The sequence below is a fragment of the Eleutherodactylus coqui genome, chromosome 1, assembly GCF_035609145.1.
Source record: "Eleutherodactylus coqui strain aEleCoq1 chromosome 1, aEleCoq1.hap1, whole genome shotgun sequence".
NCBI classification, from domain to species: Eukaryota; Metazoa; Chordata; class Amphibia; order Anura; family Eleutherodactylidae; genus Eleutherodactylus; species Eleutherodactylus coqui.
Window position 1 is genome coordinate 353,357,185 of NC_089837.1, and position 14,458 is coordinate 353,371,642.

At 44.3% G+C, this 14,458-nt stretch overlaps 1 protein-coding gene across 2 annotated transcripts in view; it reads left to right on the plus strand.

Annotated features, from left to right (window-relative positions):
• The window catches only part of EIF5B (eukaryotic translation initiation factor 5B), a 59,907-nt gene that overhangs the window by 32,699 nt on the left and 12,750 nt on the right, over positions 1-14,458 (plus strand). For both annotated transcript variants that reach the window (XM_066577107.1, XM_066577115.1), the window contains 8 exons: positions 569-628; positions 8,491-8,789; positions 8,983-9,090; positions 10,042-10,152; positions 11,046-11,113; positions 11,427-11,568; positions 11,690-11,821; positions 14,082-14,264. In XM_066577107.1, coding sequence (XP_066433204.1) covers positions 569-628; positions 8,491-8,789; positions 8,983-9,090; positions 10,042-10,152; positions 11,046-11,113; positions 11,427-11,568; positions 11,690-11,821; positions 14,082-14,264 — 1,103 coding nt within the window. The remainder of the gene's footprint in view (positions 1-568; positions 629-8,490; positions 8,790-8,982; positions 9,091-10,041; positions 10,153-11,045; positions 11,114-11,426; positions 11,569-11,689; positions 11,822-14,081; positions 14,265-14,458) is intronic.

Here is a 14,458-nt window from a genome sequence, read left to right on the forward strand (position 1 = left end):
CAAGCTTTATCAAATAGCGCAAAAAAAATTGAATTTTTAAAATGATAGTTTTATTGCAATATTTCTCCCTTTTTTGGATCAATACAGGTATTAACCAATGACACCATGACAAACTAAAGTATTTAATAAAAGTATTGCAAATTATTAGATCGCCCAGCAGTTAAATTGGAGCAATTTGTCTAGTATGATTATATAGCCAGTTTAGTCAGGACTAGAAGCATTTTACAACGCAATCCTTTTATGGCCTCTGGAAAAGCTTCTTCACTTCAGTTTAACCTATTAGAATGTGTATGGGAAGCATGGCACTGTAGAAGCTGGTGCCCGGGTGCCAGGAATTCTCTGCTCAGGAAGATGGGATATAATTGTGCATTGCCTCTAATACATACTATCTTTCTAAACAGAAATTTCATGAATGCTGTCAAGTTTTTTTTTTTTGTTTTTTTTCTATTAACTCATTGAAATGGAGTGCTGGATGCCAGAATAGGGGGTTCATGGTAAAAGAGGTGGGCTAATGATAGTCATGATGCATCCTACTTCACTTAATTGTATGCTTTCTAAACTCTTACAGAAATTGAAGATGACATTGGAGTGGACGACTGGGAGGCTAGAATCAGTGATGAAGAGAAAGGTCTGCAATTTTTATTCAGTTTACTTTTTTATTAATTTCACTGGTGTTACATTGACAAAAGTATTGGGACACGTAAAAGAGGTTTTCAATATGGTATTGGGATGGTTTGGACCTCATTGACTGAGAATGGTTCTGGTTGTAGTGTGAATGGATGTTCCAATGGCCAGTGAGATCTCCTGAGAGAGTGTTATGGCTCATACAAGGCTTCCTTGTCCACGTTCTGCCAGTTTATGAGGTCTCCCCGACCGTCTCCGCACGCACCACATGTTCTCCCAATAACATGACCAACCGTGGACTCTGGAAGGTCCAGAAGTGTTGCAGTGTCCCCTACTGATTAGTTACTCAGGGAACATCCCACCACCAGTCGCCGTTGGAAGTCTGTCAGCTCTACACCTCTTGGCATTCTGTACTGGGATATACCTGTGTGATACTTTGCTTTATACCAACTGGCACATTCCCTTTGCCTGACAGCACAGGATTGGTGGGTGTCCCAATACTTTTGTCAACATAGTGTATCCTTTAACATATTACTTTAATGACCAACCTTCCATCTACCATGTGCTCAAACCATTTTGTGGCTTATTTTTTTTAAGCAGCCTTGAGATTAAAGTTGTATTCCGGTTACGCAAAGTTGCTGTCAAATGAATGCTAATCAAATATTATTACATTTTGCAATGTGGTTCTGCTTTGGATTTTTTATGTGTAGTTCTAAAAACAATCAACTTCTCCCGGCATTTCAGAAGTGTTTATTCACAGGCCGCCCTAGATATTACCTGTAGGCATTCCAGTGCTACTGGTCTGGCTTGCTCAGTAGTGGCCCATTTACACCCATTGAGAAATGCACAATTCTCGTTTGCCCGAGTGATGCATCTGTACAGCCTGTTTATATAGACGGATCATCGTTGAAAATCGTTCATTTCTCATTGAGTGTTTCACGTTCCTATGTGATACACTAACAGGGATTGTTTAAACACAACGATAAGTGAACAAGCCAATGATGATTTCCCCAGTCGTCTCAACGACAGCACCAATTGAGATTGCCTCCTCCTGATAGGACAGGAACATACTGAGAGGTTAAAAGCTCCCCCCTACCCCCCCCTTCCCCACTTTCCTCAGTGTCTTCCTGTCCTGCCAGGAGGCAGGATCTCTGAGAGGGGCTGGTGGAGAAGCCAGCCAAAGCGCATACTCACGGGCGGATCAAAGGGCAGTGGGTCAGCCTGTCCTCCCTTCCCAGCCAGACGACTCCCGGGACGCCACATGGGGTGGTAACCCCCGGGCCAGGTTCCTCCCGCAGCGGCCCATGGGGGGTACAAAGCGGGAGCCTCAGTCCCCCTTCTCCTCCTCGTATAGTCGCGGCGCTCCAGGAAGCCCTTTGACGGCGGGGTGTCGCGTCACGTGTCCAGCGTGGTGACGTCATCACACTCGCATCAGGAGCCGCATGGAGGGGGCGGGGCTTAGTGCAGGAGCGCGAAAATTCAAAATAAGGAACCTGAGAGAAGCCAGAAGGTGGACCAGCACTGCAGGTCGCAGGGTGTCTGCAGCATCGGTATAGTAATGAGTGCTCCAGCCCCAGAGATAGCTGAAACCTCAGCCTCAGCGGCCGTAAGTAGCCAGTGCGGCAAAAAAATACAAAATGCAAAATCCAATGTATTGTATATGGAAAAATTGCATATTTACACGCAAAAAATACTTTCCCTTTTTTTTGTCAGGGGGATAAAAAAGACATTCCCCCCCCCCCCCCCCCCCCCAGAACGAAACCCAAAAAATGCGTGGAGTGCGGGACGAGACTGCCAGCTACGTACCAGAGGCCTCTATGCAAGGCATGCGTAGCTAGGCTAGTCAAAGAGGAATCGGGGGGGATTCATGGATGACGTTAGGAAGCTGGTGAAAGAGGAGGTTCGATCAGCCCTAACGTCACAGCTGGCGCCGCCAGCGAAACGCCAGAAAAAGGCGTATGTTCCGGACGAGCCTTCCGACTCCGAGAGTTCTATCGGATCGGAGCAAGAGGAACAGGCGGCCGAGGAGTCCTCAGACGATGAGGACTACAAAAGATACCTTTTCCACCAGGACGACTTAACAGAATTGATTAAGTCAGTCAGGGCTACATTAAAAATGGAAGAGCCCAGAGAACCACGCACCCTGCAAGATGAGATATTCGGGGGATTAGGGGAGAGGCGTAAGCATACCTTCCCTGTACACAAAAATATCATTAAAATTATCCAAAAGGAGTGGAAGAAACCAGACGCAGTTTCCTTCTCCGCTAGAGGGGTAAAAAGAAGGTACCCATTCGAGGAGGAAGTTTGCGCAAGCTGGGAAGAGATACCCAAGGTAGACGTCCCGGTGGCCAAAGTAGCTAGGAGGACGAGCCTGCCCTTTGAGGACGCCGCACAATTAAAAGATCCTATGGATCGCAAAGCTGAAGGCCTAAAAAAATCATGGGAGGCAGCGGCAAACATACTTAGGCCAGGGATCGCAGCCACTTGCGTGGCGCGCACTCTGGGGGTATGGCTAGAACAGCTGGAGCTACACTTAACCAATAAAACGCCAAGGGAACAGATCCTAAATTCCCTACCTATCCTGCGTATGGCTACAAATTTCCTAGCGGATGCCGCGGCCGAAACGGTTAAACTCTCGGCAAAAGCTACAGCCCGATCTAACTCAGCCAGAAGAGTACTATGGCTGAAATCATGGTCAGGCGACCTAGCCTCAAAAAATAAACTATGCGCCCTCCCGTTCTACGGTCAGTTTTTGTTCGGACCAGACCTAGACAAAATCCTGGAGAAGGCGGCCGACAAAAGGAAGGGATTCCCGGAAGAAAAGCCGCAGAGAGGGAAGACCGTCTTCCGAACCCCAGGGCAACAGCCCGAGGCCTACCGAGGCAAGGGCAAGACAGGCCGCTGGAGTTACCCCAAGGGGGGCAGAGGGAGAAATATCCTCTTTAATCCCCACCAGGGGGAGCCCAAGCAGAGACCCTGACGCCAGCTCCGTAGGGGCAAGGCTGGGGAACTTTGTGGACCAATGGGCCGCAATTTGCGAAGGCCCATGGATCCCAAAGATCCTACAGCAGGGATACCGGATAGAACTGGTGTCCCTCCCCAGAAGGAAATTCATTATCACAGGAGGCTCAGGGCAACAGTTACACTTACTAAGGCAGAGCGTTCGGGACCTGCAACATCTAAACGCAATATCCCCCGTACCGCAAAACAAGAAAACTCAGGGCCATTATTCCAGGCTCTTCCTAGTAAGAAAACCCTGCGGGAAACAGCGGATGATAGTGAATCTGAAGCCTTTGAACACCTGCATCAAGTACAGAAAATTCAGAATGGAGTCCATCTCTTCAACGATAAAGTTGATTCCCAAAGGGGCCTACATGGCATCCATCGATCTGAAGGACGCTTATTTCCACATACCGATCCACGAGGGGTCCCAAAGATACCTAAGGTTCGCAGTGGATATGGGCAAAGGAATAGAGCACCACCAATTCAGATGCCTGCCTTTCGGGATCTCCTCAGCACCCAGAATTTTTACCAAAATTATGGCAGAGGTAGCTGCCTACCTGAGGAAAAAGTCGATCCTAATAATACCCTACCTGGACGATATTTTAATAATAGCAGAGTCCAGGAAACTACTAACGAAGCACCTAGAGATAGTGCTCGAACTCCTCCAGTCTCTAGGATGGATCATAAACTGGGAAAAATCCAGCTTAGACCCCGACAGGAAGAAGACGTTTTTGGGCATAACGCTCAATTCAGAATCGCAATGCTCCTGCCTGCCCGAGGAAAAAATACAAAAAATCCAAAGGCTGGTCAGATCCTTCCTACAGAAACGATCATGCACAATTCGGGAAGCCATGTCTCTCCTGGGAAGCCTAACGTCATGCATTCCCGGAGTAGCATGGGCCCAGGCTCACACCAGAGCTCTACAGGCCTCCGTCCTATCCACATTGGACAAAAAGCAGTCCTCGCTAGGGACAAAAATGTATATCCCAAACACAGTAAAAACATCCCTGCGTTGGTGGACATCCCCAGCGAACCTGCAGGAAGGGGTTCATTGGCTACAAAACCCAGCCACGCACATCACAACGGACGCAAGCGCCTGGGGATGGGGAGCGCATGTGGGGAACCAGTTCTTTCAGGGCCCGTGGTCCCAAAGGATAAAAGAACAATCCTCCAATTACAGAGAGCTACAGGTCGTATGGCGGGTCCTACAGCAGTTAGGAAACTCGCTACGGAACCAGCATATAAAGATACTGTCGGACAATACCACCACGGTCGCCCATATTCGGCACCGGGGGGGGGGGGGCACAAGGTCTCCTGCCCTGCAAAACATTTCGCAGAAAATCTTCCACTGGGCAGAGGGCCGGATCCTTTCGATCACGGCAACACACTTAAAAGGGACGCTAAACCAAAAAGCGGACTTCCTCAGCAGGAGGCAGATAGACCCAGGAGAATGGTCTCTCTCCCTGGAGGCATTCAGAATCCTGACCAACCGGTGGGGGACCCCACAATTTGGACCTATTTGCAACCAGGGAGAACGCCAAAGTAGGCAATTTCTTCTCTCTTTGCCCAGGAGATCGTCCTATAGCAATAGACGCCCTAGGCCAGGACTGGGGAAAGGGGCTAGCGTACGCGTTTCCTCCGATACCGCTGATCCCCAGGGTCTTACAACATTTCAGAACCCAGGTATGCACACTAATCCTGGTGACCCCCTTCTGGCCCCAGAGAAGTTGGTTCGGTCTTCTGACAACATTGAGTGTCCAGGACCCAGTCACCTTTCCGACCTGGACAGATCTGCTATCACAGGGGCGACTGAACCACCCGGGCTTAGACAGACTCCACTTAACAGCATGGCTCTTGAGGAATCCTCACTAAGGGAGAAGGGATTCTCACAAAGAGTGGTAGAAACGTTAATGTCCAGCAGAAAAAAAACGACCCACCTTATCTACCAGAAGGTTTGGAGAAGGTTCTCCTCATGGAGACAGGAAAGGGATTCCGGGGATTCTATCTTTGATCTTAGAATTCTTGCAGGAGGGCCTACAGATGGGCCTCTCTCCAAGTACCTTGAAGGTCCAGGTCGCAGCCCTTAGCGCCATATGCGACACAAAGTTCGCGGACAATAGATGGGTCAACAGGTTTCTGACAGCAGCAGCTAGATTACGACCTAGACCCATAAAACTTGTTCCAGACTGGAACCTTAATTGGGTTCTAAGGGCCATGTCAGCGGAACCATTCGAGCCGATCGAAGGACTACCGATAAAAATGCTTACGATCAAGACAGTTTTTCTAGTAGCCATCACGTCCGCGAGGAGGGTTAGCGAGCTTCAAGCTTTGTCCATTCGCCACCCATTTCTAAAAATCTCGGACTCCAAATTAGTATTTAAAACGGACCCTGCCTTCATGCCAAAGGTGGTATCACATTTTCATAGGTCCCAGGAAGTAATAATTCCCTCATTTTTTAGCAAACCTAAAAACAAGGAAGAAAAAATCCTAAGCTGCCTGGACGTTAGGAGAGCAGTCCTAGGCTACATAGAGGCGACAAGCCACTGGAGACGGGACGACAACCTGTTCATCCAGTTCAGTGGCCCAAATAAAGGGAACAAAGCAGCAAAAAGCTCCATAGCCAGTTGGATCCGCCTAGCCATCATAGAGTCCTATAAGGCCCTCGGGAAGGAAATCCCCTTAGCTCCTAAAGCCCATTCTACAAGGGCAGTAGCATCCTCATGGGCCGAACATAGCTCAGCTTCGGTCGAGCAGATATGCAAAGCCGCAGTCTGGAAGAAGCCCCACATGTTCATTAAACATTATAGGGTAAAAGTGCAGCAGGACGAGGACATGGCCTTCGGCCGCAAAGTCCTCTTGGCAGCAATCCCACCCTAATAAACTTTAGTTGGTACGTCTCAATTGGTGCTGTCGTGGAGACGACTGGGGAAAAAATAGATTATACCTACCCGATAATCGGGTTTCCAGGAGTCTCCACGACAGCACCTGTACCTCCCCCCCCTAAATGGATAGAAAAGAAATTAAAGAATATAATTCCCCCTCAAAAAAAAAAAAAAATCAGTTAGGGAAAGAATTTAATTTGAGCTCCTACCCAGGCAATTCGTTAGAAACCACTGGGGAAGGGGGGGAGCTTTTAACCTCTCAGTATGTTCCTGTCCTATCAGGAGGAGGCAATCTCAATTGGTGCTGTCGTGGAGACTACTGGAAACCCGATTATCGGGTAGGTATAATCTATTTTTTTTTATGCTTGCTAAAACTGAATGACGAACGAAAAGTGAACAATTCTTGTTGGTTGTTCCATCATTGGTTCACATTTAAACTGAGATTTTTCACTTTTGTTCGTTTTTATCATTTTTTTTTTAACGATAATCGTTACATCTAAACTGACCATTATAACGACCTGGTATTTATATTTTTCTCTATTCAGCTTTTGGGACTAGATTGTTGACCAATAACAAGGCAGCGCTTAGTGTAATCACGCATAGGAAGGAAGTATAGAGCTGGGAATTGTGATAAATGTAGCTTCAAAGCTACATGTCAGCAGGGATGCTGTGGCCATCTTGGAAAATGGCAATGTGAGGAAACCTCAGAAGTGGAGGAAGAAACTATTGGCTGCACAATTTATTCCAATAATGAGCTGTACAGGAGCATGACACAAAAAACTTTCATATCTGAAATTTTTAAAAATTTACTTCGCAACCAGAATAACCCTTCTTTAATCCCGTATTCACCCAGGCGAGTGCCATGTAGGGTAACGAAACACCGATTTGCCTTTGCTTTCACTGCAGTTTTCATGCATATATTTTTGTGTTTAATATGCAATATGCATCAGATTTACATATGTGTTTCTCACATGTCAAAAATATTGTATGTGGGTTCAATAGTTAAATGCTTTAAAAACAGATCGCACTCAATCTGTACAAATGAAAAATTGTTTCTGTGAATGAACCCGAATAAATGGCTTTTTTTTTTCTTCGTACAAGTTCTGGCTATCTCGGACTCGACTCGCATGGGAGCATCCCCCAAGTGAATACACGCTAAGAGTATCACTGAGAGATTCTCAGAAAGCATGCAGGTTTTTGAGGAGTTGGTTCCAGCCAGTCAGCATTTATTTCTTAGAATAGGCACACTATTGGGTTTTCTCATAAATATAAGAGAGAACTGCTGGGTTGTACTTCAATTTATTAAACAATTATATAGAAGGAGGTAATGTGTGCATCGAGCACCAGCTTTCTACCCTTACTGGGCACTTCTGTGTCTTGTCTTCTGTCAGATTTAGACAGTTTACTTGCTCGGTATCTCAGGTTGTTTCCTGTCTTGTAATATGCCTCACTTACTACAGATGTCCAGGAAGGGAAATTTACGGTAACTTTTACTACTTGTGCCCATTACATCAGTGTATATAAGCATCCTGCATGGGTGCATAAACAGCCCAATCAGATGATGATTCCTACCAGCTTCCTGGCAGAAAAACAGGGTATACACTTGAGCCCCTCACCTTGCATTTATGGGGGTATGCCCTTGTCACAGCCATTTAGATATTGGCTGACTGTAACGGTATTTTAATATACCATTGATGTATGAATTGAAAGGGTTGAAAATATGTAAGCAATTGTGCAATGTAATAGACCTTCTGCAGGACTTAAATCTGCGGTAGAAAAATCTACATGTGAATGTGGCTTTGTAAAATTCCACTCGTTTGCATTGTACTGTAAACCTGCTGCAGATTTTCTGTGAAGCAATTGCACTGAAAATCTGCAACAAATTTTAAATGTACTCTTAGAATTGCAAATAACATGGCAGATAATTTTTAATATCTTCTCCATCTCACAAGAGACTGTTTGTTTTCTCTTCCCTCAACAGATGCAAAAACTGTTCATATAGAGGTTCAGGAGAAAAATGAAGAGGAGGACGAGGATGAAGACGATGAGGACGATGAAGATGATGCAGAAAGTGAGGATGATGATGATGATGGAGATAGTAGTGAGGATGAAAAATCTGCAGAAGAAAAACCACAAAAGCCACCAGAGTCTCATTCTGCTGGATCCAAACCACACGAGAAGAAACCTATTGTAGAGCAGAGCTCCGAATCGGAGTCTGACTCAGATGATGATCGCACCAAAGAAGAACGGATATATGATAAAGCAAAGAGACGAATAGAGGTATTCATGATTGTTGCCCTTCTTTTTGCTTATGTTCACGTTAAACAAATTCACAAGGAAGGCAGTACTAGTTAACAGTTCAGTTTGCACACTGGTTTAAACCCATTGCAAAAATACAGCTGTAGCTCTACCCTATTTTTTTTTTTTTTGCTACACTTATTGAAAGCTCATGTAACCCTGGGTCTTATTTTAGAAACGACGTTTGGAAAACCAGAAATCCATAAACATACAAGTTCTCCGAGCACCAGTTATTTGTGTTCTTGGGCATGTAGACACTGGAAAGACAAAAATTCTCGACAAGGTGAGTTCTTTCTCTTCATTCTTACCGCAAAGTTTATGATAGATATCATCGTTTATATCCAGTACCAGAAATTTGCGTGATTGTGGAAAATGCAGCTGGGAGATTTGCTAGACCTGTCATCAAGGTAACCGTGTGACTCTTGGGAACCCTGTGGGTGTATACAGTAATGCAGCTATGAATTATGCATCCTGCAAGACCACTGCAGAGCACCAAGATTTTATTGAAAAGACAGGGAACCAAAGTTATTGAATAACTAGGTTTCAAAATGTAGAAATCCTTTCTAGTGATTAGTGAAGCTTCAGCAGTTCGGCTAGCAGTGGTCAGACATTTATCTCCTATCCTATGCATAGCTGATAAAAGGATTTTCTGACTATGGGCTAGTAAAGCTCCATTTAGACGGGCCGAATGTTGGGCAAACTATGCCCGACACTCTTCCGTGTGTGACCTCACTTCCCTGCTGTTAAACGGGAGTTAGTAGTGCTGGCTCGCTCACAGAGTGGCGGGGGTGCTGCAGGAGATTTCTCCCCGCAATCTCCCCACCCCCCCTTCTCCATTGACTCAACATAGTGGCTGTTCAGTACTGATCGGCTGCTATTTACACTGAGCGATCAGCTCATCGTCCATGCTGCATAAACGATGGTCGATGAGCTGAACGATGACCGTTCAGTGTAAATAGCAGCCATTCAGTATTGAACGGCCACTGTGTTAAATCAATGGAGAGCGGCAAGAGAAAGTGAGGAGAGAAATCTCCTCCAGCTGCCCCACTGTGAGCAGCAGCAAAGGAGCTAGCATGTGCGGAGACGAGGGTCGAGCATCATTTGCCTGACATTCGGCCTGTCTAAATGCAGCTTATCATTATTTTCCTGAGGTGGTATTTCTTATTAATTTATCTTAGTATGTTCAGATTTGCTCATTGATATGTTTTATGTATTGTTTCTTTAAATGTTCTAGTTGCGTCATACTCATGTACAAGACAGTGAAGCTGGAGGTATCACTCAGCAGATAGGTGCAACCAATGTCCCCCTGGATGCTATTAAAGAACAGGCAAAAATGGTCAAAAATGTAAGTACTACATAAGGTAGTTAAAGGGGTTGTCTCGAGGAAGCAGTGAATTTTTTTTTTTGCCCAGTCCCCCTTATTAAGCATACATTACTAAGCCCCCCTGTAAATGACTTTTCTAGCTGGTTTGTACTTACAGTTCCAGCGTTTCAGCAACTTATAAAAATTTTCCCAAGATGGCCGCCGGCTTTTTTCCCGTCGCTTGCTGTAGCCCGACGTGCGCGCTCCCGAGACGCTACCAGCTGTGTCTCCCTGACAACCAGACGCCCCGCAGCCGCCGACCGGACCCCTGGATTGAACGCGGCCGACCACGGCACACAGTCACCCACCGCCAGGCAGCAGGTAACCGGCGCTAGACCCCCCCCCCCCCCCCCCGGCCCATCACTCACCTGGGCGGCAGGACGGCTGGGCGGCTTCTCGGGGCGGCTGGGCGGCTTCTCGGGGCGGCTGGGCGGCTCAAGTTTCTGCACCTTCCTCTAAGAGAGGATGGTACAGAATGGCCGCTCCAGCGCGCTCCCGAGAAGTGACAGCTCGTCTGCGCATGCGCAGAAGAGCTGTAGTGGCTAGCAGGCTGAAGCGGCTCGTGCTGAGAGCAGAAGACCGGACTGCGCAAGCGCATCTAAAAAAGCAAGCTGCCAGCGAATTTAGACGGAACCATGGAGACGAGGACGCCAGCAACGGAGCAGGTAAGTGAATAACTTCTGTATGGCTCATATTTAATGCACGATGTATATTACATAGTGCATTAATATGGCCATACAGAAGTGTATAACCCCACTTGATTTCGCGAGGCAACCCCTTTAATAGTATTGACATTGAGCAACATATGGTCATATTGGTTAATGAATAATGCCCATTCTGTAATAGTTTTCTAAATGTTGGCATTTTTAATTCAGTTTGATAGGGAGAGCGTCAAGATTCCAGGAATGCTTATTATTGATACTCCTGGCCACGAGTCTTTCAGGTATTGTTTTGCAAACCACTTTCCACATTCTACTCAAGTGTCCTTCCCTCAGAGTGTTTCTTAGAAAATTATATTACTGCAATATCAGAATGCTGTTTCTGGAAGACACCAGACTTGTATCTAATCTCATAAAACCTGTTTAATCCCCATTTTATGGTTATCCTGTATAATGCTGGTTGTTGTCAGCTAGTTAAAAATATGCACTATGGATATATGCCTTTTATGTGATTTCCATCTTAGATGCATGCCTTTAGGCTCTATTTATAACAGTTACAGTATTGATTTTTAACATATGTTTTCCTAAAATTACAAGTAATCTGAGGAATCGTGGAAGCTCTTTATGTGACATTGCCATCCTGGTGGTAGATATCATGCATGGGCTGGAGCCACAGACCATTGAATCATTAAATTTATTGAAGAATAAGAAGTGTCCTTTTATTGTAGCACTAAACAAGGTAAGAGTGGTTTGCTTTTCATCCATGTTTTTTTCTGTTCTATACAATAAATGTATGCCGTAAATTAATGGTCAGAATTTTGAAATATCTCACATCTTGTTAATAAAGATGCTCTTTTCAGGTTGATAGGTTGTATGACTGGAAGAAAAGTCCAGAGACAGATGTTGCTGCTACATTAAAGAAGCAAAAGAAAAATACGAAAGATGAGTTTGAAGAGCGCACCAAGGCCATTATTGTGGAATTCGCACAACAGGTAAGCAGAAAAAATTACCAGAAAAAAACCCTTTTATGGAATGTCACTTATTCATCTTTACCACAGTAAGCTTATTAACGACTCAATAAGCACACAAGTACTTCCCCCTAATGTGCTCAGTTTTAGTGGTCACACATGCCCAGTAAAGGGGCTGGTCACACTAGGATTTTCATGTATGTTTAACGTACTTAAAAAATGTATACAAACGTAGGTAGTTTTTAGCATTCCTTTACCTAAAACATATATGTTAGAAACTTGTCTCCATACATTTGTATCCTCTTTCCTTTAAAAAAACAAACCTTTTTCACTGTAATTATTTTCTTATTAAGCATTCTACGCTTTTCTATCCCATAAAACGTGTACAAATGTGAGGTCAAACGTATGCACGCTTGAACTAGTTTACACCAATTGTCGCATCAAGTGTGCATCAAGTAGTAGGTCTTAATAAGCTTGTATTGTAATATAATGTATACTCTTGTCGGATGGTTACTGTAATGTGAACAGCTCCTAAGTAAAGGTGCTTTCACTTGGAAAGATTAGCGTACAAAAAAAATCGCTGGATCTTTTGGATTTGAACGATAATCGTTCAGTGTAAAACGGCCAACAATGAATGATAATACATTTGCTCATCGTTCATTTCATGCAGGCATGAAAATCATCATTGGCTCGTTCGGTTTAAGTACTGATCGTTCAGTCATTCACTTATACAGTTAAGGTGAATGACTGAACAATTGATCTGCCTGTATAAACGGGCTGCACAAGTGGATGAGCGAACTCTGACATTGTTTGCTTGTGCCAATGATAAATCGTTAGGTGTAAAGGCACCATAAATCAGACTACCTGGATCCTCTTGTACACGGGTGGTATCGTGCCGTCTAGAGAATAAGCATCAGTGCACTAGCGGCAGCTTCTCACAATCACTGGTAATGTGATGTGGATGTCTAGACACATGAACATTGTTTTATTATAATTGATCAATTATATTGACACCCTCCATCCCTCCTTTATAATAACATAAAATACAAGGCTAGAAAGAAATGTAATCCCTCAGCAAAAAAAGACAACACAGTTACAGCGGTCTTCTGGCTGCACCGCTTCTTTGACTACCTGCTGCACATGGTGCATTAATATGCATGGTTAGTCAAAGACACTACACCTGCTTTAATTGGCCAGTGCTGGGCAGTCATAGCAGTATGTGGTGTCTTGGACTACAACAGTGGTCCTCTTCCCTTGTAAGCTTCCCTTCTACCTATGTATCAACTTGTTAGTCATTTAGTTGATCGTTCTTGTCTTTGTATATATGTAATGTATTTAAAACTCTTGTTTGCATTAGTACAGCGTGTGGCAGTAATGGTGCTTTAAAATAATAATAATAATGTGCTAATCAGCTGAGTACAGTCCCCCCAACACAGTCATTTATCACAGTAAGTGCAACATAAGTGGTAAAGTGTCCAAAAAAAAAAAAAGTGCGTTATGTAATAAATAGCTAAACCCATCTGTCAGATTGCGGTGGATGACATGTACACGGGACACATGCGCACCATAGGGATCTCCACACAGGTATTGCTTGCGCTGTAATTTTTCACATATACAGGCTGACTATTTTCATTGGCCAACAAGGTATTAAAATAGTGGCTTGTGACTCTTTAGCAACGACTCCCAACAGAAACATGTCTGGCAGACTACATTAAGGGCAATCTCACACAAGGGTTGGTTATTAAATCAACTGTTTCATATAATACACTTTTATTAGCACTTTGCATCCTACCCTACTAAATGTGATCTAGTGAATGTGTTGGAGGACTGCGTATCAATTTACCTGTATAAGCATGGGATTATTATTACCTTGCATAAGCATGGGATTATTTTTTTTTAAGCTGTGGGATTCCATATATTGTACTTTACATTATAAAGATTATTTTTTTCGATTTGCTTTGGCTATGTAGCACATACTATTGCAGTGAAAATGAGCATCTACTAACACTGCAAGAGAAATGTACTATTACATGGCCGTTCCTTTTGTAACTCTTTCATGTAACTGGAGCCTTACTGGGATTTAGCTGTAGATTGTAGTCAATGTAAACATCAGGTCTTTGGCATCAGATGGGAGAACATACTGGTTCAGTATAGCGTTTTCTCTTGAGAGCACTGTAAGTTGGTCTCTATGACTTGATTGTAAATAAAAATTTGTGAAGATTATATATACTTTGAGTAATGAACTTCAACTCTGGATTAATTTGCAATTCTTCTTTTACTTAAGGGTCTGAATGCAGCCTTGTTTTATGAAAATAAAGATCCACGCACTTTTGTGTCTTTGGTCCCAACTTCTGCACATACTGGAGATGGCATGGGCAACCTAATCTCCCTCCTAGTTGACCTAACTCAGACTATGCTTAATAAAAGGCTGGCCCATTCAGAAGAACTGAGAGCTCAAGTAATGGAGGTAGGTTAAAGTCTACCTATTTGGAATTGTTTCTTGTATAAGATCTAATTAAATACCGTATTTTTCGCTTTTTAAGACGCACTTTCCCCCACCCAAAAATGAAGAGGGAAGTCAGTGCATCCTATAAAGCAAACATGCAGAAATTAAGACTGGCCGGCAGCTTTATGAGAAGGATTGCACCCCCTTCTTGCACA